The 26,203-nt window shown below is 33.5% G+C and overlaps 1 protein-coding gene across 5 annotated transcripts in view; it reads left to right on the forward strand.

Moving 5' to 3' along the window:
* The window catches only part of CLASP1 (cytoplasmic linker associated protein 1), a 379,426-nt gene that overhangs the window by 200,119 nt on the left and 153,104 nt on the right, over positions 1 to 26,203 (forward strand). For all 5 annotated transcript variants that reach the window (XM_074214965.1, XM_074214964.1, XM_074214967.1 and 2 more), the window contains exons 9-15: positions 4,437 to 4,592; positions 7,971 to 8,044; positions 11,294 to 11,386; positions 13,662 to 13,807; positions 20,062 to 20,197; positions 22,708 to 22,778; positions 23,562 to 23,621. In XM_074214965.1, coding sequence (XP_074071066.1) covers positions 4,437 to 4,592; positions 7,971 to 8,044; positions 11,294 to 11,386; positions 13,662 to 13,807; positions 20,062 to 20,197; positions 22,708 to 22,778; positions 23,562 to 23,621 — 736 coding nt within the window. The remainder of the gene's footprint in view (positions 1 to 4,436; positions 4,593 to 7,970; positions 8,045 to 11,293; positions 11,387 to 13,661; positions 13,808 to 20,061; positions 20,198 to 22,707; positions 22,779 to 23,561; positions 23,622 to 26,203) is intronic.

The raw sequence follows: 26,203 nt of genomic DNA on the forward strand, positions 1-26,203 counted from the left end.
TGACAAAGTTGTGACATTATGATAAGGTAACCTGTCTTTTGATAACTGAATTGTCAGTATTGTGATTTTTATGGTTATAATCTTTATTAGTAGGATTAAGCTAAACCTGTCACTTGAGTGTAGTTGAGGTGAATGTCAATAAAAGAATGAGAAGTGGTAAAAAAGGGTAGGGAATCTTCATTCAGGCAACTGAGTTGTACCAGAGGTTTGGGCGTTGCCAACTATAGGGGATATGTAAATAGTATCTTTTGCCTGGTTCTTAGGTTGGATTCTGAAAAATTAAGGGACTTGATATCTTGACTTTAACTGAATGGGATCAATCTGTTGGCAAAACCTGTAGATTTCACCTTGCTATGGTTGAAGGTATATCACCTTGTCTCCTCTGACACTGTCATCACTGAACTACAGGCCATTCATCACCTTAAATTTGTCCTGCTACAATAATTTACTGATAGATCTGCTGCCTCAAATCTCTTCCCACTCCATTTTATCCTACATTCAATCACCAAAGTGATTTACCTAAAGCACCAGACCTATTCCAGTGCTTTCCCAGTGATTCTGGATTCCTCTAGAATCAGATTAAAAAAAAATCTCCTTAATGTTCAAAACCCTTCAAAACCTACCTTGAACACTCGCCTTTCCAGTCATCTTATACCTTACTGACAGGTACTCTTCAATTCAATGGCATTGATTTCCTTACTGTTCCATGAACAAGACCCCCCTTCTCTTGGTTCCAGTATTTTCCCTTATGTCCCTCTGTTTTCTTATCTTATCTCTGCTTTCTGGCTTCTCAATTTTTCTTCAGCCCAATTAAATTTTCCCATTTTACAGAAAACTGTTACCTGTATCTAAATTCTAGTAACTTGTTGATTACTTCCTGTTTATCCTGTATGCATTTTGTTTATACATATTTGTTTACCTATGTGGTCTCCTATATTAGATTGTGAGCTTCTCAAGGGCAGAATATGTCTTTTTTTTTTTTCTATCTCCCATAGCTTAGCTTTGACTGTTTGAAAGGTCAGGGCCCAAAAGGGCCATATACAAGTCTACAAAGTCTGCAAAGAATCCATAGTACATAAGTATAAATGTCAAAATCATTTAATCTGTGTCTTCCAGATTCTAATAAGCTTTTCATGCAACTGATATATCAAATTGAGCATAGAGGATTTTTGAAAGAGAAGGGGTTATCTACTTGTTTCAAATATTACTTCTTCAGCCTTTAGGCATATTGGAAATTTTGTGAGGTCATAAAAGATTTATTTCAATGTTCTGGAAAATTATGGGTACCATTTGGTATGAAAAAAATTATCTTTTTGTTCTCTCTATGCATGTTAAATTTGTTTTTAAAAAATCTTTTCTTTTTGGCACTTCTGTCACTTTTTAGTTACTCCCCGGTCACTTCAACCCCACTCTAGCTTTCTTCTGTAAAAGATATTTGTAGTTAAGTAAAATATATCAGTTCCTTAGTTATATCTTGACAGTGCTTGCATTAATCTACAGATAATTCACTGCCTCAGTGTAAAGAGGTCTGGGGGCATACTTCAATCAAAGTCTTTAGAAATAATTCTGGTTGCTTACTTTACTAAAATTCTTTTCTCAACGTAATGGTAATTATCATAACTTTTTTGTTATTGTTTCTCAGTTTATTTTACCAAATCAGAGATTTGGTAAATGTCAACAAGTCATTAATTTTTCTAGAATATAAGCTAGTTGATGGCAAGTATTGTGTGATTCTCATTTATCCTACATTTTATATTTGTCTAATTAATTGTAATTAAATTGTTTCCCCAATTTTCACATGTAGCATGGGAATATAAAAAGAAAAAATTAAATGAGTAACTGGGATATGGAAAATCTGCTTTTTAAACTATTTTGATCAGTTTGGTTTTACTAAAAGGAAAGAAATTTTCCTTTCTGAAGCAACATAGCTTCCCCCTTTTCTAACGTTCCTGGGGATGAACTGAGATGAGGTCTTAAATCATCAATAATATAAGGTTCAGTAGCTTGATTTTCTTTCTTTGAATCTTCTTTTTTTTCTCTTCATTAGTGATTCTTGCAAAGTTAGAGTGATTATGCTGTGAGAAATGTGGTATGCCCCACCCTGAATTTTGAATTTCCTGTAGTAACCAGGTTGTTTGTTCCTACAGTTCTCAATACTTGGTTTCATGAGAAGTTATTTTCTGGAGTGAAGGCACAACCATCTATGAAATGATTTAAAAATTGAGTCTAAAGGATGAAGAAGCTAATTTGTACATGGTTGTGAGATTTGATTATAAAGACATGTACTTTGAGGTGGCTAGGTGGCACAGTGGATAGAGCACCAGCCCTGAAGTCAGGAGTACCCGAGTTCAAATCCGGCCTCAGACACTTAATAATTTTCTAGCTGTGTGGCCTTGGGCAAGCCACTTAACCCCAATGCCTTGCAAAAACCTTAAAAAAAAAGACATGCACTTTTCTCCCATTAATGATTCTAAAATTAAGTCAAACAATTTAAATTAAGTTGAATGTGAATTTTTAAATAACTTCTGGTTTCTGCCCAGAGGTCTTGACATCTGCCATCCCTGTGTAGTTATTGATATTAATTGCAAAAATGTTGCATTCCAAGTTGAACTGCAAAAGTTGTTGTCCATGTTTCCTCTTTTGTTAATAACTGTTGATAGAATCTTCCTCTTTAGAGAAAAGTGTTAGGGTCAGAAAAGTAATTGTCACTTTTGATATGTTTCCCACTGGGCTTGTTCTCCAGCTCCTTTTTTTCTTTAATCTGACTGACATGAATCAGACATTCTGCAGAAAGCTCTGGCTGCCTGTGTGAGTGTGCTGCTGCAGGGCCTGCTTTTTAGGGAGAGGAGGAAGAAGAAAAGAACCAGCAATGCTCAAGTGCCTTCTGTGTTATTGGGAAGCAGCTGCTATTATATCATGGATCCCATTTCACAGCTAAGGTGGACAGGTTAGTTAGGTGACTTTCCAGGATCATATAAACATCGCCTCTATATTTAAGCTATAAAAATGTTTTTTAAATAACATAGCTAGTACAACATAGAAGCTTCTTAAAGGAAACTTTGAAAGGAAGATTGGATTAAAGTTGGATTAAAATTTTATCAGTCACTAATGTCATCTCTTTTTCACTTTTGCACCCAACTGAATTCTAACATCTTGTGATTGCTGAAAGACTGGACTTATTTTAGGTCAAGATATTATTTGAGGGGCGGCTAGGTGGTGCAGTGGATAGCGCACCAGCCCTGAAGTCAGGAGTACCTGAGTTCAACTCCGGCCTCAGACACTTAATAATTACCTAGCTGTGTGGCCCTGGGCAAGCCACTAAACCCCATTGCCTTGCAAACCCCCCCCCCCCCCAAAAAAAAGATATCTGAAAAGAGTGCCTTTAAAGAATCTAATATAAAATAGCTGTTGATTAAAGAAAAGAATAAAACTGTTTGCATCATTTTTTTTTGTCCCCTGTAACTACACAAGAGAGCCTTTACCGTATTTTTAAAGTGGAGTATTCTAAAAATCTGATCAGATAATTGATTGATTAATCCTGAGTTCACCTATTATCTGCCATTGGACAGTTCTCCAGGACATTTTTATTGAACCATTTACATTAAGGAAAATTTTTATCTGAAACACATGCTGTGTGACATGAACAACTTACCCCAGGCTGTTTCTATACATTGTCTTATATATACTGGTACATTCATTCTCAAAGTGAATTTTTGCTGGGTTGATTATTTATTTGGTAGTCTAGCCTATTCATTTTACAGATAAGGGGTGCTACAGTCTACTGAGATTAAGTGAGTTGTCCACACTTACACAAGACAGAGCTTGCATTCAAATTGTGACAGTTACTGTGATTAGGTTATATATTTCTAGGTGCACAATGCATAAATATTTTGCATCTTTCAACTTGTATCTAGTTATTGACTCTTTGACCCTTACAACTTAATTAGGGTACTAAGAATTTGAACTCTGCATCTGGGAAGAAAGGACAAGTTTGTGTGAACTTAAGTTTCTCTTATTCTCTGCTAAGTACTCTAAGATCACTGGTGAATTTGTATCTAAATCTAGTAGTATTTCATCTTCAACATCCTTGGATATTTATCATTTTCAACTAATTAAAACATATATAGTGATTAAAACATATATAGTAATTAGGGTGTTTCCTCCCCATAATCCCATGAGAAGATAGGAAATAAATAGTATTTCCCCTACTTTGACCAGTGGGAGATGGTTAAATGACTTTTGTAGGTTCAAACAACTCAGTGAATGGTAGTGTTGGGATGTAAATACAACTTTTCAGATTTAAACTAATGTCCACTGTAGACACTGCTTATCTTATCAGCAAGGGGCCAGCTATTCCCCAGAGACTATTTGTTACTTCAGTTTTCAGTTAGAAAATATTTAGTTTTTATGTTTTTCCTTTTTTCCATTCTCTTCAGATAAGAATTTTGATGATGAAGACTCTGTGGATGGGAACCGGCCTCCTTCAGCCAGCTCTTCTACATCTTCAAAGGCCCCCCCAAGCTCACGAAGAAACATTGCAATGGGAACCACTCGCCGCATTGGTCCTGTTGCCCTGGGATCTAAGTCTTCTGGTATGAGTACAAGTTTTCTTTGGGCTAAAAAGTGAAAACTATTGTTAATCGTTAATACCTTCATTATAAATTGTATTAAATATCTGAAGTAAACTGCAGCTTGTGGTTAATTAAGTTTGGGGAGGGGACAGTTTAAGTGCATAATTACTTTAGAGTAAATATTCTTCTGATATTTAGTACCAGATTTTACTTATTTTTCTTAAAATTTTTCTTAAAACACTTATAGGATTAAAATGTAGCCATCTATTTGTAATCAAAAGGCCCTTTACAGATGTAAATACAGATGTATTGTTCAGTCATTTTTGAGTTATAGCTGATTCATTGTGACCCCATTTGTGTTTTCTTGGCAAAGTTACTGGAGTGTTTTGCCATCTCCTTCTCCAGATCATTTTATAGATGAGAAAACTGAAACAAACAGGATTAGGTGACTTGCCCAGGATCACACACAGCTAGTTATTCCTTCCCAGTGTTGGAATCTCATAAAGCCACAGATAGATTGATTTAGTCAGTCTTTAAGGCAAGGTCTGGGATTAAATTTAATAAGTCTGAACTACACCCAGTCCTTTCTTTACTCCCTTCTTCCATTCATAAAGCTATAGAAATAGCAGGAAAAAAAAGAGTGCTAGTGAGATGAATTTAATAGTAATTCATGGTTGGAATTTGAACCCAGGTCCTCTCATACCACATCAAATTTATCTGTCCACAGATCTGTCCATTTACTTGCCAATTCTCTGGTGAAGCATAAGAGGGTTGTGATGTGCAAAGTTGAATAGATTTCCCACTTAACACTGATGAAGCAATGAGATCGTTTAAAATTTGAAAATGATTAAATTGTGGCTTAATGAATTGTGGAAATTTGAATTGGAATACTATTGTGCTGTAAGAAATAATGAAAGAGTTTGTTATTTGAATTAATGGAGAGTGAGGTGAACACAATTAGGAGACTAATTTCTTTTAAGGGGACAGACTATTTTACCCACTACACCAAATGTAGTGGGACAAATCTGTTCTGCCCTAATTATGACAGTTGTAGTATGGCATAAAAGAAAGAGGACCATATAACTACTTGGACATTAATAAGGGTAAATGGAGAAGTATACTCACAAAAGTCCAGGCTTCCTGGGTAACATCAGGACAAAGTAACTTCATGGATCCTTACATTGAACCTAGATCACTTCAGGTATTATATAGAAACAGAACAAAGAGGGGATAGTGCCATGTATGGTTCAGGGAAATAGTGGAGCTTCTTTTGCTATTTACTTTAACTTAGGTGGTTTACATTCTCTGAGAGTCATAGGTTATATTCCAATCTGGCTTACCCTTGTACACAAGAAGTTGTTTTTGCGAAGACATAAGAAATTTGATTTAAGGTAATTAATTGTCAGCCATGATTGCAAAGTACTGATGATAAAGATATCATCCACCTCTTAACAAAGACACTGATGAAATAATATGCTCAATGAGACATGCATTTTAGATATAGTCAGCATGGGAAATTTATTTAATTTTTTGCTTGACTGTTCATACTTGTTACAGTGGGATTGTTTTGTTTTTCCCCTAGCAAACTGAGGAGGAAAACCATTAATTGAAAAGTATGATAATTTTAATAAATTGAATAATATTCAAAAAGCAAGTAAATGAAATGCTAACTATATATAAAAACCTGTGCTAGGCACTTTGAGGTGAAATAAGATGAAAAGTAGAAATCACATCTTTGTGTTTCCCTTCTCTGCTATGTCTCTTTTAAGTCTTTTTATTGGCTCATTAACTAATTAGAGACTCTAGAGTCTACTCCATTCATATTATAGATGGAGAAACTGAGTTACAGAGAGATTAAGTGATTTACAATTCTTAATAGCTTTTTCAGAGCAACCTGGGAAATAGAAAATTTATGCCTGCTAGGCTTTGCTTTATAGACACTGCTACATTGTTATAGATTGAACCTGAATTCTGCAAAAAGCTTTAGTTTTTTAACCTCATTTATTGAAAAACTTGATCTCCTTTCAGTTTTCCTACAGTGGGGCCCCAGAGAAGCAGATCTTGAGTTTCCTTTTAGCAAATTGTTTTATTTATTTATTAATTTTAAAAAGTAAGTTATTGATACCTTTTATTATAGAAATAGTAATAATAGCATAGATTAGGACTGGTTTTCTATTTTTTAATTTATTTTTTATTTTCTTATTCCTATTCATACTAGGAAACATGAAATGCTACTGAACCATTGATATTTTTGTGATATAGTGGTAGGTTTGGAAACAAGAGTCCCTTGGTGTAATACATTAACAGATCATCCAAATTGCTTTCCATTTTCATCACAATTCTATATCTATTCTTATATTCTTTGTACTACAATTCTCATTGTTCTTTCCATTGTCTTTCTTTTCTGGAACTCAGCTTGTTTAGGAGTGTTTGTTTGCCTATCTGTTGGCTCAGCTTTAACTAAAATTATAGATAGTATAGGTGAGTTTGTATACTGAAAAGAATACTGCTGGTCAAAAAACTTAGATATGTATTTTGCCTGTTCCACTAACTAGTTGTATGAATCTTACCAATCACTTAACTTACATAATTCTTAGACCTGAAAGCTGTAACATACGGACTTTAGATTAGACTAGTGCTGAGATTCTGTAAATACTGTAAATACTGTACTTAGTGATAAATCAAAATATGGAAGTATTTTTCTTGATTGTAAAGTATAAGGAAGCACTGGAATTTTAAAAGGAAATAATTTGTTCCCAAAAGAAGGCATCTGACATGCAAACAAAAATTTTGTTAGGATTAATGCAGATTTGCTGCTTTATATGGGGTATTTTCATCTTGAGTTCTTCTTTGTAAATGAAAATTTAAGGTATTTCTCAAGAATTCTTGGGAAACTGGAATTTTTAAGATTAGGAATTAAGCATCTCTGTAATAATTTAAAACTTGAAAGAAGACTGATGTGATTCTTTAGCATTTCTTGGCAGATATTAGTGGCTCAATTTTTTTTGTCCTGAGACACTCGACCAATGAATTAGTCTGATTTATGTGCTGAAATGATCCTTTGTGTTTATTTTAGGTGCTTTTCATAATATTATAGATGAATTGAAGTTGTTGAAGCCTAAACTCTGAAGTAGAACTGAAGTAGAAGCACATCATTGGCCATTTATTTTACAACATCCTTATTTTGTTGGATTGTACCTTGATGTCAAAGGACACTATCGTGTGTTATGTGTTTGACTCATTATGTGTACATTTAAAAAATCTTAAACTTGTATTACTGTCACATCTTTCTTAATGTGGTTTTAGATGTTTAAATCCTGACTTTTGGGAGTACTAGCTTATTTTTTTTAGTTATTATAATAGTTTTTCTTTTATTATAATAGTTTTTCTTTCTGACAGCTGCAAAAGAAGGAGCTGGTGCTGTTGATGAGGAGGACTTCATTAAAGCATTTGATGATGTACCAGTAGTACAGGTGAGTTATGTGAGTGTGGTGCATAATAAAAGTGTTTGTAGATCTCTTAATTTCTTTTTCTTCCTTTGACAATCTTAAAAATTTTAGTTTAGACCCCTCTTTTCAAGCAAGACATGCCCCATCTCTTTTATAAAGTAATAACCATAAAGAATGTTGAAAGAAGAGGTAAAACCAAAAAAATAAATGGAGATCTTGCGATTCAAAATTAGAACAAGGAGGAAAAATAAAAGGTGGGGCCTTCTTGAAGATGTGCAGAAGGAAGTGCTTCTATACTAGAAGCAAGGCATACCCCAAGAAGAGAAACCATACATAAATATATGGAAAACCTAATATAAGAGCCTAATTTTTCAGTAGGCTATGAGGAAAGAAGATTCTTAATTTTGGGGAGAGTTGAGTTTATGTGTGTGCATGTACACACACAAACTTATATCCATCTGTATTTTGAGGGACGTTGCAAATTAACTACAAGTTTGAATTCCTGCTTAATAAACAAAAATTGAACTTGAGCTTAATGTATTTTACAATGAAGTCTAGTGGAAAGAATTTGAGACTTAAATTTAGGATACTGAAATTGTTTCTTTATGTCTTGGGGGGGTCATTAGCTTTTACTTGTCAAATTCTAATTTTTAAGGAATTATTTTTCTTTAGTACCTCTTTTTCTATTAGGCAGTTCTGCTTTTGAGGAAAGATTTTCTTCAGTCAATTTTTGTACTTTTTTCCATTTGACCTATCCTTTTTAAGGAGTTTTCTTCTACATTGAATTTTTGTGCCACTTTTACCATTAAGACAATTCTGTTTTTTAAGGTGCTATTTTCTTCAATTTTTTTTTTGTGATTCCTTTACTAAGCTGTCAGTTAGTTATATTTTCATACATTTCTTACATTACTCTCATTCTTTGTCAAATTTTTCCTCTGCCAGTTTTATCTATTTTTTTATCTATTTTTATCTATTTTTTTAAACTCTTTTTGGAATCCTTGTTATATTTGGGTATATTTAGCATTTTAATCTTTTATGTGTTTTTTGTAGCTGTTTTTCTCATGGTCTTCTGAGTTATGTCTTCATCTTCCCTGCCATCATAGGAGCTTTTTTATGGTCAATTTCTTTCTTTTTCTTTTTCTTTTTCTTTTTCTTTTTCTTTTTTGGTCGTATGTTCATTTTGCTAGCTTATTTGATGACCTTGAACTTATGTTAAAAGTTGAACTCTGGGGGCAGCTAGGTGGTGCAGTGGATAGAGCACTGGCCCTGGAGTCAGGAGTGCCTGAGTTCAAATCTGGCCTCAGATATTTAATAATTACTTAGCTGTGTGACCTTGGGCAAGCCACTTAACCCCACTTCATTGCAACAACAAAAAAAGTTGAACTCTGCTCACCTTGGGAGACAGACACTTCCCCAAGCTTGAGGCTTTTTTTTCATGCTACTGTTTTCAGAGCTAGTTCTAGGTAATATGCACATTTTTGTTTTTTCCAAAGTGGTATGATCAGACGAGAGGTGTGGGTTGCCACTTTCCTGGTTTGTACTCTGGTCTTTACCTAGGAAAAATCCTGGTCTTCTGTCATAAGTGCTAGTGCATCTCTTACCTTGGAACTGAGATCAAGGCCCTTGCTTCCTTTTGAGTGACTACCCATGTTTGTTTACCTTCTTCTTGGAACTAGGTTCTTGAACTGTATGGGCAGCAAAATTATCAATTATTATTACCTGTACTCAGTGTCAGTCAAGCCTTGTAATCTCTTTCTTTCCAGTTGTCTAACTCCCTTTCCATCTCTGGATAAAATCTTCTTGGATGCTACTGCTGCTGCAGAAGCGCCAGCTCTATAAAGGCCTCTACTCCAGGGTCAGAGACATCTCATCAACCTCTTAAGCTTTCTTGGGCAGAAAAGTGTCTCCCCTTGACATTCCATTGGCTCTGCTGCTCCAAAATTTTATTGGACACTTTATTTTAAATTTGTTTGGAAGGGAATGTTAAGGATCCGTCATTTAGTAGATTATTAACTACCTGAGGTCAGAGATTCTGTCTTATACAAACTTGGTTTCTTCCTCAGCATTAAGAGTTTAATAAATGTTTATTGAATTAATCTGAGTTTAAACTCCAGATCTTCCATTAGTCAATTGTGTAGCATTGTCTGTGAATTCCTTTTCTTATCAGTTGAATGAAGATATACCTCCTCTGTCTAGCTATTTATTATCACTTCTCCCTCAATTAAGCTTTCATCCTCCAAACTTCTATATTGTCTGTTGTCATATGTTTCTTATTTGCAATTTATGCTGCCTTGTTTTGTTAAATATTTATCTGTTTGTGTATCTTTTGCCCCCAAGAGGGTTATGAATTCATTAAGCTCAGGTATTTTGTCTTATAAATTCTAAGGCCTCCTGTTTTAGTTGATTGATTGTATAGGGTTACTATGAAAATGAAATAAGTTAATATTGTTTATTTCTAATAACACCTTTTATTTCATAAGTTCTAGAAATATCTGATCCAAAAAAACTGGTCTGATAATGAGGAAAGATTGAGGGCTAACTAATAGAACCATTGTTCTTCTTTGGTATCTTCACTGTCAAAAGAAATCCAGGAAGGCCCTAGTATGTTTAGTGGAAACTTGTGATAAACTTAGGGGAGAATTTGACTAAGAGCCTCCTGGGCAATACATTTGCTGTGTTTAAGAGAATTTAATTTATTTAATAATTTAAGAGAATATCCACACTCATGGGATCACAGATCCATAGACTCAGAATAAACCCCAAAATTCCATTCCTTATCGAAAACACCATGGAACATTTTCAACCAGATTTCTTTATCTGCTTATACAAGCATGGATTTGTGAAATTTGTTAAATTGGTGTCCCCCAAGGACTGTGACGAGGTTAAAAAAATTAGCAGTTATATAGATGCAGTTTAAACACATATATCTTATCATTCTACATCTGGTCTCTTTAGCACTTAGATTTTTTTAAATGACAATTTTTTTATGTCATTCATGCCTGTTGCACATTCTTTATTTGATACAATTGAAAAATAAACTTTCGGGGTGGCTAGGTGGCGTAGTGGATAAAGCACCGGCCCTGGAGTCAGGAGTACCTGGGTTCAAATACGGTCTCAGGCACTTAAATAATTACCTAGCTGTGTGGCCTTGGGCAAGCCACTGAACCCCATTTGCCTTGCAAAAACCTAAACCCCCCCCCCAAACAAACCTTTGTCTATTTATGTAAATTATCTTATTGATTGATAGAATAACCATATTTTTTTAATTTACAGATTTATTCCAGTCGAGATCTTGAAGAATCTATAAATAAAATTAGGGAAATCTTATCTGATGACAAACATGACTGGGAACAGAGAGTAACAGCTGTAAGCTTTTAACTTTTGCATAATTGCTTTTTAATTATGCTCATTCATTAAACTTGTCATTATTAAAAACAAACTAATAAAGGTTGATTAATAGCTCTTTCTCTATAAATAACTATGTTAAACTAAGAATGATGTTTCTGTTCTGTCAAGTATGTATGTGTAGTAATGTTGTGTTATGCCCATCTACATGCGTGTAAATATACACACTATATTATGTCCTTTGAGTTTTTAAAGATTACTAATTCTTTTTATATATGTTTTTATTATCTTTTTTCTGTAACTTTTATGCAAATCAAAACTTTCTGTTTTAGACATGTTGATTTTTAGATTCCTTCAAGACATGGTACAGTAGGAAACCAGAGAAGTACTACTATAGCTCAGTAGAAAGATTAGAGCTGGATATACACACATGCATGCACACAACATAGTGTAATACATGTGTATGCTTGTAAGAAAGTATTAATATATATTATACATACATGTACATATGTATCCATCCATGTAGAGACATATTCAAAGTTTGTATTTATTTATACATTTTAGATGTCTATATGTATACATCCTAAATATATATATATACATATATATATATACATATACATATATGTGTGTGTGTGTTGTGTGTATCCTAGATATTTTATAGAGAGAAAATATTAACATAATTAGGGTATATAGAATATTTATTATATGTATGTACTATATAATTTAGGCAGCAGATGGAGTGCTAGATCTGAAATCAGACAAACTAAGTCAAATCCAGGCTCATATGTTTCTATCTATGAGAAAATGGGCAAGTTTCTTAATTTCTGCTTCTTCAGTTTCCTCATCTGTAAAATGGGCATAATAATAGCACCAACCTCCCAGAGTTGTTGTGAGGATCAAACAAGATAATACTTGTATGCTGTGTAAATGTTAGCTCTCATTATCATTTAGATACATTTAGAGCTGATGAAAAGAATAATTAGAGGATAGTTTAGGAGAGGATTGTAGGTAGGGGTCCTGTGGTTAGGTGAAGAACCAAGAAAAGGGGCCTAAGAAGGAAGAGTCACACAAATAAAAGGAGAACAGTATTGCTTAACAACTTAGAGAATTTAGCAATCCCGAAGTAAAAAAATGAAAGATTGTATTGGGGCTGGAAAAAGGTCAGTGAGGATCAGGCCTATGTAAAGGCCGTTAGATTTGTCCATTAAGAGGACAATTTCAATTGAATGATGAGGGTTGAGGACAGATTGCTGAGCTTTTTACAAGATACTGAGTTAAAAGAAGTGGACTTAGTAATTTTAGATTTTTTTTTCTCTTTTACTTTTTTGTTTTGTTTTGCTTATATCCCAATAATTTTATTCACTTACAAAAAGTGGATATTTATCTCTCCCCAGTAGTTCACAAAACATTAATTATAAAAGAATAATAAGCAGGAGAGCAACTTATTAGATCACTTTTTCAAAACTTTTAACCATGAAAGAAAGGAGAACAGCAAGATGTTAGAAGAGATTTCAGATCATGTGATGATTTTTAAGGATAGTAGAGGTACAGTAATGCTTGTAGCCAGCAAAGAAGAACCCAGTAGATGGGGAGAGAGATTAAAAATAAGAAACATGAAGTGAAGATGATAGCTGCAATTATTTCCTACAAACATGACATTTTGATTTCTGACCAGATTCCTTTCCATATTATACATTTTTCCCCAGCTTTTGAAAGTGAAGAAAAGTAGATTAAGTAATTTAAAGAATTTATGAGAGTTTTGAGCCAATTAGGTGACAAAAGAGGGCTATTTGGAACTCTGGATTGCTGAAGGCTACTTTAACAATGCTTGAATAAATCTGTTTAAAGATGATTAATCAGAGGTGTTAAATTTGTTCCCTCCTCTGTTACTTGAAGTCAGCTTATTCTTTCAATTAGAAACTTGTAGGACAGTAGATATTTATTTTCTTTAAATTCATTTAGTGTCTGGAAGAAAAAAATTAAAACATTTGTTTTGTCTTTAAACAATAATTCCAGTCATTTTAGATGTCATATTGTAGAGCATTGAGTTATTCTGAAGAGTTTTCTGGGGGTTGTACTAAACTCTGGCACCTGTGGAGGTCTAGCATCCTCTTGTTTCTAAATATATTTAATATTTGGAACATTTAATATCCATTAATATTTAACTACCTAAATAATTTTTTCTCAGCATTTTCTTGTCAATGTCCACTTTGTCATCAATTTTTTTTCATTGCAGAATATACTCAGTTTTGAGAAGTATTTATTTTCTTGTAAATCTTCTGTCTTCTGTCAGCTGAAAAAGATTCGATCATTACTTTTGGCTGGAGCTGCTGAATATGATAATTTCTTTCAACATTTACGTCTGTTGGATGGAGCATTTAAATTATCTGCTAAAGACCTGCGGTCTCAAGTCGTCCGGGAAGCTTGTATCACGCTGGGGTAAGAAATGCTTTCTTGCAGATTCTTAAATGTTTCACAAATTTATCTTCTGAGATTATTCCATAGGCTGTTATTTGTAGAATTTCTGAAATAGCTATAACTTTTATTTAACTCTCTGAGGCTCATGCTAGTCATATAATTATTACAAAGTATTTCCTGATCCATTTATAAGCAAGTAGTTGTTTAAATGTTGTTTCATTGAAAAAACTAGACTCTGAAGGATTTACCTATGAAAGAATGTTTTGGGAATTTTTAATAAAATGTAATATATATGTAGCATTCCAAAATTCCCTTGTCATTTTTGCTTAACAACCCTTTTTCAGTGACTATTATGTTCTTTTTTTATTTCATATATTTGTTATAGTTTCCATTTCTACTTTTGTACCAAATTATATATTGCAGTAGTTGAGTCTCTTTAACCTTAAATAAGTTGCAGTTTTACAGATTATAGTTAGCAAATTTCACTTTCTATTACTTAAATGACATGGGAATATAATTTTAGTGTATGTGTAAATGACATTTCAACTTGTAATAAGTTTTTTTAACTTGGTTAAAACTGTCGATCAGTGTTCATTTAATAAGGACCTACTGTGTCCAAGGTACTATGCTAAACACTCCTTTGAATTCATTTTATTCTTGAAATGCTAAAACATAGTACAAACCAGTTGCTTGTCTCCCAAAAGAGATTCTGTCTTATATATTGTATAGTTTCTTTCATGAAATATGTATAATCCTTCAGTTTATTAAAATAATTGTACCATAAGGAATGTCCACCAAAAAAAATCTTTTCCCATTCCTGTTCTTTTTACTGTGTACATCCCTCTTAATTTAATTATTTGTTGTTTAACTTAGTTTAGAAACTATGACATGACAGTATCACTTTCTTGTTTTAAAATTTTTAAATTTTAAGATTAGAAAACTGATTAGTCTTTTATTAGCTAGGGGAATGGCATGGTCAAACATGAACTTTAGGAGTATCACCATAATAGTCAAGAGGAGAGTATATTGGAGATGTTACAGTAGGGGGAACAATTAGAAGATGGTTAAAAATAGAGGAGCAAGGAATAATAGGGAAGAGATGATTATGGTTTGAATTTAGGAGCTGTTCTAGGAGTAGTAAAAAGCAGGTGTGTTCTAAGAGATATTGTGTATATGACAAGATTTAGCAGCTTATCGAATATGTGGAATTAGGAAGATTGACGATTTGAGAACATGATTGTGAATCTAGAGACCAGAAGGATGGATGTGTTCTTAGTTGGAACAGGGAAACTCAAAAGTGATCAGGGATTACTGGGAATTAAAATGAATTCTATTTTGGACATGTTAAATTGAATGTGCCAAGATGACATCCAGTTTGGATTGTACAGTTGATAAGGGAGTAGAACTTCAGCAAGATACAATGGCTGAATATTTAGGTCTTGGAATCATGTGTATGAAGATCTAAATGAAAAGAATATATAGAAAAAAAGGAAACCTGAGATAGAACCAGAGTTAATGGATATGATATGTATGTTGAACATTCAGGGAGACTGAGGAGCCGTTGAACTGGAGGAAAATAGAGAAAGAGCAGAGATAAGAACATCCAGAGAGGAACCAGGTGGTCAATCATGTCAGTACTGCTGAGAAATAAGAGAATTGAGAAAAGGTCATCAGATTGAAGATGTGCCTTTAGAGAAATAGAAAAAATATTGCCAGTAATTGCCCTAGGATCTGAATTAGCTGGTAAATTCAGATTTTTTCTTTGACAAAATTTATAGACTGGGATTATTTATTAGAAGAAAACTCCTGAAAAACAACTAGGTACATACAGTTTTTACTTACTTTTTTGCATGCCATAGAGATAATTTTTGTAGCACTCACCTCTTGTTTATTGTAGAATTTTTTTAAAGATGACAAAGAGCTAATTTAATAAAAATGACAGTTCTACCTAATTTAAACTACTTACTTAGTGCCCTACCATTCAAAATTCCAAAAAGCTACTTTAAGGAGTTAGAAAAAATTGGTAAGTAAATTCATTTGGAGAAATAAGTCAAAGATTTCCAGGGATTTAATGAAAAAAATGTGCAAAAGAAGGTGGCCTAGCCCTACCAGATCTAAAATTACATTATAAAGCATCAGTCATCAAAACTGTCTGGTATTGGTTAAGAAATAGAATGGTGGAGCAGTGGAATAGACTAAGTGCAAAGGAGGTAGCAGGAAATTATTATAGTAATCTGCTTTTTGATAAGCCCAGAGAGTCCAGCTTTTGGGATGAAAACTCTCTCTTTGATAAAAAACTGTTAGGAAAATTAGAAGTTAGTATGACAGAAACTTGGATTTGACCAACACCTCACAACCTATACCAAGATAAGATCAACATGGATACAGGATTTAGACATAAAAGACAATATTATAAGCAAACTATAGGAGATCAAGGAATAGTTTACTTGTCAGATCTTTGGGAAAGGAAGTAGTTTATGACTAAGGAAGAGATGAGAATATCATTAAAAACAAACTAGAGAATTTTGATTGCATTAAATTAAAAAACCCACTGTAACCAGGATCAAAAGAAATGTAGTAAATTGGGAAACAATTTTGACAGCTAGAATTTTTCAAAAAGGACTCATTTCTAAAATATATTTAGAACTGATTCAAATCTATTTAAAAAAAAGCTATTCTCAAATTGACAAATGGTCAAAAGATATACAGAGGCAATTTACAGATGAGAAAATTAAAGCAATCCATAGTCATATGAAAAATTGCTCTAAACCACTTAATTATTAGAGAAATGCAAATTAAAGCATTTCTGAGGTACCAACTCACACCTTTCAGACTGGCCCAATATGACCAGAAAGGATAATGATCATTGTTGGAAGGGATGTGGGAAATCTGGGACACTAATACATTGTTGGTGGAGCTGTGAACTCATCCAGCCTTTCTGGAAAGCAGTTTGGAATTATGCCCAAAGGGCAACAAAAATGTGCATACCTTTTGATCCAAGGTACCACTACTTGGTCTATACCCTGATAGTTCTATTTGTGGTAGCAAGGATTTGGAAATTAAGTGAATGTCTAACAATTGGGGAATAACTGAGAAAATGTGTGGTATTGTGGTTATGGAACATTTTTGTTCTATTAGAAACCAGGAGGGATGGGAATTCAGAGAAGCCTGGAGGGATTTGCATGAACTGATGCTGAGTGAGATGAGCAGAACCAGACACACTGTAACAGCAATAAAGGGTTGATGATCAACCTTAATGGACTTGTTCATTTCATAAGTGCAACAGTCAGGGATATTGTGGGTTATCTGTGATGGAGAATACCATCTGTATCCAGAAAAAAGAATTGTGGAGTTTAAACAAAGACCAAAGACTATTACCTTTAATTTAAAAAAAAAAACCTTTTATCTTATTATGTAATCTTGCTATCTCTTATACTTTATTTTTTTCCTTCTTAAGGATATTTCTCTTTCAACACATTCAGTTTAGATCAATGTATAGCATGGACACGAAGTAAAGACTAACAGACTGCCTTCTGTGGCAGATGGGGGAGGGAAGCAAAATTAAGGGAAAAAATCGCAAACCTCAAAAAATAAATAAACAAATAAATAAATAATTAAGTGAATAAATAAATGAATACATTGATGGATGGATGGACGAATGTACAAATAAATAAATATGGCAAAAAAAATGCTCTTCTGACAAATCGTTAGAACATCTAGCAGAAAACATTCTTTTGGTATTTTAGGATATTTATAAATAGCCTTGAAACAATTTGATTTAGTCCATCACATTCATAACTAACCCAAAATTTAGTTGTGACATAAAAGAATAGTAGCAAATTAACTAAAAATTAAGAAAAGTGTTCATTTAGAAATGAATATAATCTGTCAATTGAATCCATGCTCTAGTATCCATACTGTTAGAATTACTGATGTCTACATTTTATCAAAAGGGAATATAATACAATTTAATGTCTTAAATTGGTGTATAGCTGTGGGATCCCTATTCATTGATTGGTATGCAATGGTACATTTTCTTTGTTCTTTTGTTTCTTCTCCCTGTGTAGCAACCTACTTAACACTTGAGGTGTGGCAAATTGATTGAAGAGCAAACAGTAAAGGTGAATCTCATGAAATTGCAATCCACAATGTGATTGTGTTCCTTCTTCTTAAAGTTGCCTCTAAGTGAGATTTAGAGTCACAGTTTCTTCTTGTCCCTGTCTTTATGTAACCTAAGTCAAGTCATTTACCTCTCTAGGTCCTAATTACCTTATCTTTAAAATGAGAACTTGAACTGGGTGACCTCAGAGGTACCTTTCAGCTCTAAATCTATGATCCTCTGTGTGAGTAGTATTGGTCTTAATCCACAAGTGTCTCTTTAGAAAGGTTTACTGTCAACTAACTAGCTTTTAACTTGCATTATCTAAATTTGTATTATCTGTTTCAGGCCAAAAAGGGGAATGTATGTTTACATGCTTATATTCAGTTGAGGCTAATCATAATTGTTTGAATAAAATTCTAGACTGAACCTGAGATACCATTGTGGAGCTGGGGAACAGAGTTCTTCTCCAGTGCCACAGATTGGATCTATGGCACACATACACATATTCATGTACAGACATGCACATGCACTGTTAATTCTTTTGAAATAGGCAGCTCATCCATAAGTTATGTTAAAGAGTTGGTGAGGCATCAAGGATAAATGACTTAGCCTGGTCATCCGATGTGACTCTTAAGGCTCCTTGACCATCTCTCCCCTACACTGTGCTCCCACTGTATATTTCATTATTATGACTGCTAATATTTTGACATCATACTATGGTGTTATTTAGGAAAAGTGAAGAGTACTTTAGAAATCATCTCCATAAACTCCCTAATTTTATAGATAAGGACTCTGAGACTCAGGCCTACATGTTAGAGCTTGGATATAAACCCAGATCTTCTGTGTTTTTATTCTTTGATTTTTTTTTTTATCACATCTTATTGTGTAGGACAAAATTTTCAATCTGATGACTTTTTTTTCAACTCTCATATTTCTCTATTTTACCTGTTCAGAGGGAGGGGAAAAAAGAGGAAGTAAGTTTCATACACACACACACACACACACACACACACACACACACACACACACAAACACAAATTAAGAGGGAATTAACAAAAACCCTAAACTGTCTGATGAAACCAAATCTAAAATGCTTTGTTAATGTTAGTCTTAACTGGTCATACTAATCCTTTTTTTCTGTTGAAACATCTTAATATCCCAATCCTTTATGTTCTCTCTTTGTCTTTTAACCTAAAACTTTGCAGAATTGCTGGGCAGCTAGGTGGCACAGTGGAAAGGACCCTGGCCTTGGAGTCAGGGGGATAAGAGTTTGAATCCAGCCTCAGACACTTGACACTTAATTAGCTGTGTGACATTGGATAAGTCACTTAACCCTGATTGCCTCATATCCAGAGCCATCTCCTTTCTACCTGATTCATATCTAGCCACTGGACCCAGATGACTGGAGGAGAATGTGAGGCTGATGACTTAGCAACACACTCCCTCACTCCAATCCAATTCATGTGCTCTTAAGTGTTGAATTTCCTCATCATATTCCATGAACTGACTTTCTTTTCCTAGTGCCAGTAGAATCTTAATCTTGTGGTTTTGGTGAAGATTTTATTCTTTTGTCTGAAATCTTTCATGAAATCTGTTAAATTTTTTGATTTTCTGGAAGGATATTAAGCATTTTTTTAGTGATAGTGATCAAATTCACAGCAACATAGCACAGAAAATTATTTTCATAGTAATCATTTCTAATTTTGATATACTGCAGCATCTTGGTTTTTTCCTAACTCCTGTCAAAGAATGTCAACTCACACAATTTTCATGCAACCTCCTTTAGGTTTCTTCTTTCTTTTTCCTTTCTATTCCCTGTATTTAACATAATTCCTGTGACATAATAGTTGAATTAATTAATTGAATTGATTAGTGAGAATGAAATTAATTTTTTAATTACTCAAAAATGTGTATTTGAATTAGAAGAATATTTTGAAAAATCAAGTAAAAGACAATAAATATCCCAGTACTCCAGAGGTAAGTGTGTGGTGGTATGGAAATCAGTCAATCAGGAAAAGTTGTGTGCTGAAAATGACAGGCAGAATCTTTATTTCAGCTTTTAATGTTTTGTTATGTGAGAGGTTTCTTTACATCTTTAATTGTAAGTTGCAACAAATATCAAACAAAAGACACAAGTCTCTCCCTTCTCCCCCCCACCCCCTTTTTTTTGAAGGCATCTGTCATCAGTTCTTGGAAACAAGTTTGATCATGGAGCAGAAGCCATCATGCCAACCATCTTTAATTTAATCCCAAACAGTGCCAAAATCATGGCCACATCTGGTGTTGTAGCTGTTAGGTTAATTATTCGAGTAAGTATGTTTAAGTGTCCTATTTGGTGTAAGAACTCTGTCTGTATTGGTTGATAATGATAGCAAAATGAGGCTTTTATAATATCAGTGTTCCCATTTGATGTGTAGTCTTCTGACTTGGTTTAATGTCATTTGTCACTTTTGTCTTTTTTGAACCCCTCTTCATATGATCTTTTTACATGTTCCTTCATTTTATCTTTACAACACTCCTAGGAGGTAGGTGCTATTATGATCTCTATTTTTCAGATGAGGATGCTGAGAGGTAAAGGGACTTGCTCAGGATTACACAGCTAGTAAGTGACTGAGGCAGGATTGAAACTGACTTTCCTGACTCCTGGAAGGACCTTAGAGGTCATCTCTTTCAACTCCCTTGTTTCATAGCTGAGAAAACTTAAGTCACCCAGGTATTAAATGGTTGGTCCAAGGTAGTACAAATATCATGTGGCATAGCAGGGATATGCATATGAGGCCTTGATTCTAGATTCCTTTGGAATATACCTAAAGATTTTGTTTGTGAAACCATATGTTCAAAAGTAACATTTATCCAGCGGCTAGGTGGCGCAGTGGATAGAGCACTAATCCTGGAGTCAGGAGTACCTGAGTTCAAATGTGACCTCAGACACTTAATAATTACCTAGCTGTGTGGCCTTGGGCAAGCCACTTAACCCCATTTGCCTTGCAAAAAACCTAAAAAGAAAAAAAAAGAAACATTTAATTGTATTGCTTTTTCATTTTGTATAATTATATATAGCAATAACATTCTTTTTCATTGAAAAATATGCCAAAAATATCTTTGTGTTAATAAATTATTATATTTAAATGTAATAGAGTATTATAATTAAGGTTAATTATGCACACAAGCTATATAAAAGAAAAAATGCATACAAACATAAAGGCAAAAGCAAACTGAATTGAACATATAGTATCAATTGAATTTTATTAGATATTTTCATTGTGTCACATTTAAGAAGTTATAAATATCTTTTGGTTTTTATGTTTAAAGACCATTATCTTTTCAAACCTAGGCTTCTCATGACAGAGGATTCTTTTCACTCCTACACTATCAAGCTACTGTAAATTGTTCCAAGACTACCATCATCCTCTCTCTCTCTCTCTCTCTCTCTCTCTCTCTCTCTCTCTCTCTCTCTCTCTCTCTCTCTCTCTCTCTCTTTAGGTTTTGCTAGGCAGTGGGGTTAAGTGGCTTGCCCAAGGCCACACAGCTAGGTAATATAAGTGTCTGAGGCTGGATTTGAACTCAGATCCTCCTGACTCCAGGGCTGGTGCTCTATCCACTGCACCACCTAGCTGCTCCCTATCCTCATTTCTCAAGGAAGACAATATATCAGAATTCTATGTATTATAGACTGAGACTTCAGACACTGACTTTTCTAGGGAAAATAATGAAAAGTAATGAGTAGATAAGTATTATTTATTATAATATATTTTGGAGTATCGTATTTCCTACACTCACAAAACCCTTTGGAAAAGGACTTCTTCACCCAAGTTCCATTGACTAGTTTTTGTACTATTTTGTTATCTGTGCTCCAATATGGGGCACCTAGGTAGTGAATAGAGTACCTGGCTTGGAGACAAGACTACTTATCTTCCTGAGTTCAAATCTCATCTTAGACACTTACTAGCTGTGCAACCCTAGACAAGTCACTTAACCAGTTTGCCTCATTTTCCTCATCTATAAAATGAAATGAAAAATGTAATAGTATACTCTGTCAGTATCTCTGCTAAGAAAACACTAAATGGGGTCACAGTCGAAAAATGACAGAGCAAGTTTAATATAATTGTTTTGTGACTTGATGTATTTTTTACTTTATGCATTTTAAAATCATTGTTCTGAGAAAGGGACCCATAGACTTTGCCACATTTCCAGAGGACTCTATAACGCAAAAAGGGTTAAAGAACCCATACTTCAGAGCAACCTACATGTTCATTATTTTCACCATAAGTTTAGAATTTGCTTTAGCCCAAAGAATACGTATCTGGATATCTCTTTTGGTAGAAGATTTTATACCATACCTTTTTATCTCTCCTTGTTTGTCTGGAATAATGCCAGAGTAAAATACTTTTTATTTGTGTTAATAACAATGTCAGAAAAGCCAATTTACACACTCCCTATGAAGTAAGTATTGTATTTATTTATTAAAGTTTTTCTTATAATGCTAAAAGCTATTTTGGCTATAGTTAGTAACATGGGTAATAATTGGCTTTGATTTTTCTTATGGCAACATCTTAAATGTTGGATGCAAACTCATTCTATTTCGAACATTAAAATCTAACATTATAAAATCATTTTATTTTATCTTGTGCACCTTATTATCATAGATAATAAAATGTAATAATAATAACAATATTATAACAGAAAATTTAATTTGCCATGACCTGTGGACTTTTGAACAAAATGATGTGGGACAAGTCAAGTGTAGATTAACCAAAAGAGGATTGGATAATTACTTATGTTTTCAAATGCCCATGTGTTTTTCTCTCTTCCTCTACAGCATACACACATCCCCAGGCTAATACCTGTCATAACTAGCAACTGTACATCCAAATCTGTCGCAGTTAGAAGGTGAGCACTAGTGATGTTTTCTCTTCATTTATCTGGTGAAATTCAAAATAATATAAAAACTCAAACTTCACAACTTTCAAAATATATATAGGATGCATAGAAATAACCTAAATATGTTGAAATAAGTACTTTTCAGTTAAAAGGATTTTTATAGAAATATTCTTGATGTTTTCACACACTGTTGTTGATTTGCCTTTGTGTATATATCTGTGTAGATATATCTGTCTGTCTTTCTTCCTATAGTCATATGCTTTTTTTCCTATGATCACTTCCCAGCTTTGTGCTCCATGACCATTTCCAAGATCTCATTTTGGTTAATATATTTATTTACTTCTCACATTGATTTTGTTTGAATTGAAATCTAAAATGCATTAACTTTGATTTTTATAGTTTAAATAGTCATGTTTCTCTTATCTTCTATATGTTTTGACACCAATCTTGAATTATGTTGTCCATCAAGTTGTCCAAAAGAAAAATTACATGATTGCATAATTAATGCTCATTTGTATGTATGCAGAGGGATGTGTGTATATACCTGTGTAAGAATGTACATATGCATGATATTATGTCATGAACATTCTTTCTAATGTAATCACTTCAAAAGGAAAAACTTATCTGCTGAAAATAAAGTCCCAGCTATTGGTGTTAATCCAGTTCTCATTCAAATAAAATTTGGAGGGATCAGTGAAACCTAAATTTCAATCAATAATAGGATTTTGTGTGTCTCCACTCTTAACACACTAAAATTTTTCAAATTATAATCTCTTTTTAAATCAATTTTAGGCGCTGTTTTGAATTTTTAGATTTGCTTTTACAAGAATGGCAAACACATTCGCTAGAAAGGTAAGCATTTAATGATATTTTTGTTATTTACTGATAAACCGGATATTTTTATTGTTCAATGTGGTGTTGAGAGACATAAATAGAGGTTTTATTAAATTTGATTTTTATGTCATTATTGCCAGTAAAACAGAGACTATAATATAGTACAGTCAATAAAAACAAGATTAAATAGTATAGAATTTAATTTATTTACAGAGTTATTGATTTTTCACCAGCAATATATAGTAGACATTTAAAACATATTTAAAGGGTAAGTAAATATTACGGTTATTAGAGACAATTCTTTGCATTATTTATTTGAAGTTTCAAAACCTTAGAAAAATGATTAGAAGACTTTGATATGAATTTTGTTGTAGTTTAGTCAGTTTCAGTTGTATTATGACTCTTCAGGACCTCTTTGGGGGTTTTCTTCGCATAGATTCAGTAGTGATTTGCCATTTCCTTCTCCAGCTCAGTTTATAGATGAGAGGAAAGCAAACAGGGTTAAGTAGCCTTCCCAGGGTCACACAGCTATTAAGTGTCTGAACCCAGATTTGTATTTAGATACTCCTAATTCCAGGTCTGACATACCTCTCCATCCACCTAACTGCCTCACTTGCTATGTATAGTTGTTTTATTGTAACTACTAGAATTGTAGCTTACGAGAAATTAAATTGTTGGTAACTATAACAGAGCATTTCCTAAAGCTCAATAGCCTCTGATGTTCTTTATTTTTTTCTCTGCCCAAAGGCTATTTTTTTGTCCACTTTGAGCCTGAAGATCAGTATCAGTGTCACTTTTTTCTCAGTCTTACTTTTGAACACCTTAAATGGATGAATGCATGGGTGACATATTTTTGATATTTGGGAGTGCTAGGACACTGAGAAGGATAACCAATACTTTAGAAAGCAGAGTCTCAGTCTTTACCAGGGAACTGAAACTAAAAAGAAATTTAATAAAATGTAATTTAATAAGGGTTTATGATAAATTTTTGAATCTCTGTTACATTGAACCAGAGTACTGTGTTGAGTTCTAGGGAGCATCTCTTGCTAATAACACTGACTAACTAGACTTTACTTAGAAGAGCATAAATGGGAGTAGCTGGGTGGCACATGGAGCGGCTAGATGGTGCAGTGGATAGAGCACTGTCCCTGGAGTCAGGAGTACCTGAGTTCAAATCCGGCCTCAGACACTTAATAATTACTTAGCTGTGTGGCCTTGGGCAAGCCACTTAACCCCATTTGCCTTGCAAAAAAAAAAAAGCATAAATGACTTTTAAAATCCCTTCTTTCTTTGAGTCTATCATGTGATCCTATGAACTTTGGGGGACCCTCCTATCATTCTGATTTTTATTTTTCATTTATTGGAACACCCAAAGATTTCAAATATAAGGAAGGAAGTTTTGTTAAAGTAGTATTTAGTGACAAATTTTATTTCCAGTATTATTTATGAAACAGAGTTCATACTCTCCCTTATTTATAAGTGAAAAGTTTTTTTAGCCTGACAGACGGAAGAATGGAAACTGATAGGCAGATAGATCTATAGTGGAGTTCTTTGATATTTTTTGCATGCTTTCTGTTGATGAGCAACTTGGGAAATGAGGTGGGTTGTTGTTTTCCTTTTTGGAGACATATATACATACATATATATATATATATATATATATATATATATATATATATATATATATATATATATTTAAATGGTTAATATGTACAAAGAAATGAGCTAGGCTTTTTGGGAATATAAACAAAAATGGAGCCATTTGTATCCTCTTAAGGGACTACATTCTGTTAGGATGAGGTCAGGTGTTGCTTTTCATAGAAGGAAAGATCTCTGAGTAGCTTTGAGAGAACTTCATTCCTCTCATTTTAGCAAAGAATTAGATATTTTAGTTTTACAGTTAGATAGTGACTGTTATAGAAATTATGATCTATTTTACTAGGTAATTAATAATTTTATTATAACAAAATTCAGTACTGTTGACTATTATTCAAATGCTTGAATTAGAGGTTTTCTTATACAAAATGCTTTAGTGTGACAATGTTTATATATTATTAAAGAAGTTAATCTTTTATTTAAACTGATGGTTTTAAAATAGGGAATGGTTTATATTTGGCAAACTTGGGTGCAAGATGAGTCAGGTAGCTGCATGCTTTATTAAAACTGTATTTAATTTGCAAAAAATTATTTATTTGTATTTTTTAAAAAAACTTGTTGGAAAATCTAGCCTGTTTTCCATTTTTGAATACTTTGAAAAGAATTAAGCTCGACTTCCTTCTTAGTCAGCAGATATAGCAAAAGAAGCAAAAAAATCCATTTATAAAATTGCTATGTGGTTCTTTAGACTGAGGTGAAAACATCATTAAGTGTACTGTGTATCTTGACGAGGTAAAGCAGTATCCTTTGTTATGAAGTGAATTGTCCCCATCTGTGTTGAGATGAGACTATTCCATCAGTATTTCCAAAAGACATTACATTGAAAATGTAACTTGTTTTTCTGCTCCCATAGAACTGAGATTGGTCTGAAAAACCAGCTACATAAAAGTAATTGGGCAAGGAGGGGAATTTAAAGGTTTGAATGCCCTGAGACTCATTTTTTT

The sequence above is a fragment of the Macrotis lagotis genome, chromosome 1 (genome assembly GCF_037893015.1).
Source record: "Macrotis lagotis isolate mMagLag1 chromosome 1, bilby.v1.9.chrom.fasta, whole genome shotgun sequence".
NCBI lineage: Eukaryota > Metazoa > Chordata > Mammalia > Peramelemorphia > Peramelidae > Macrotis > Macrotis lagotis.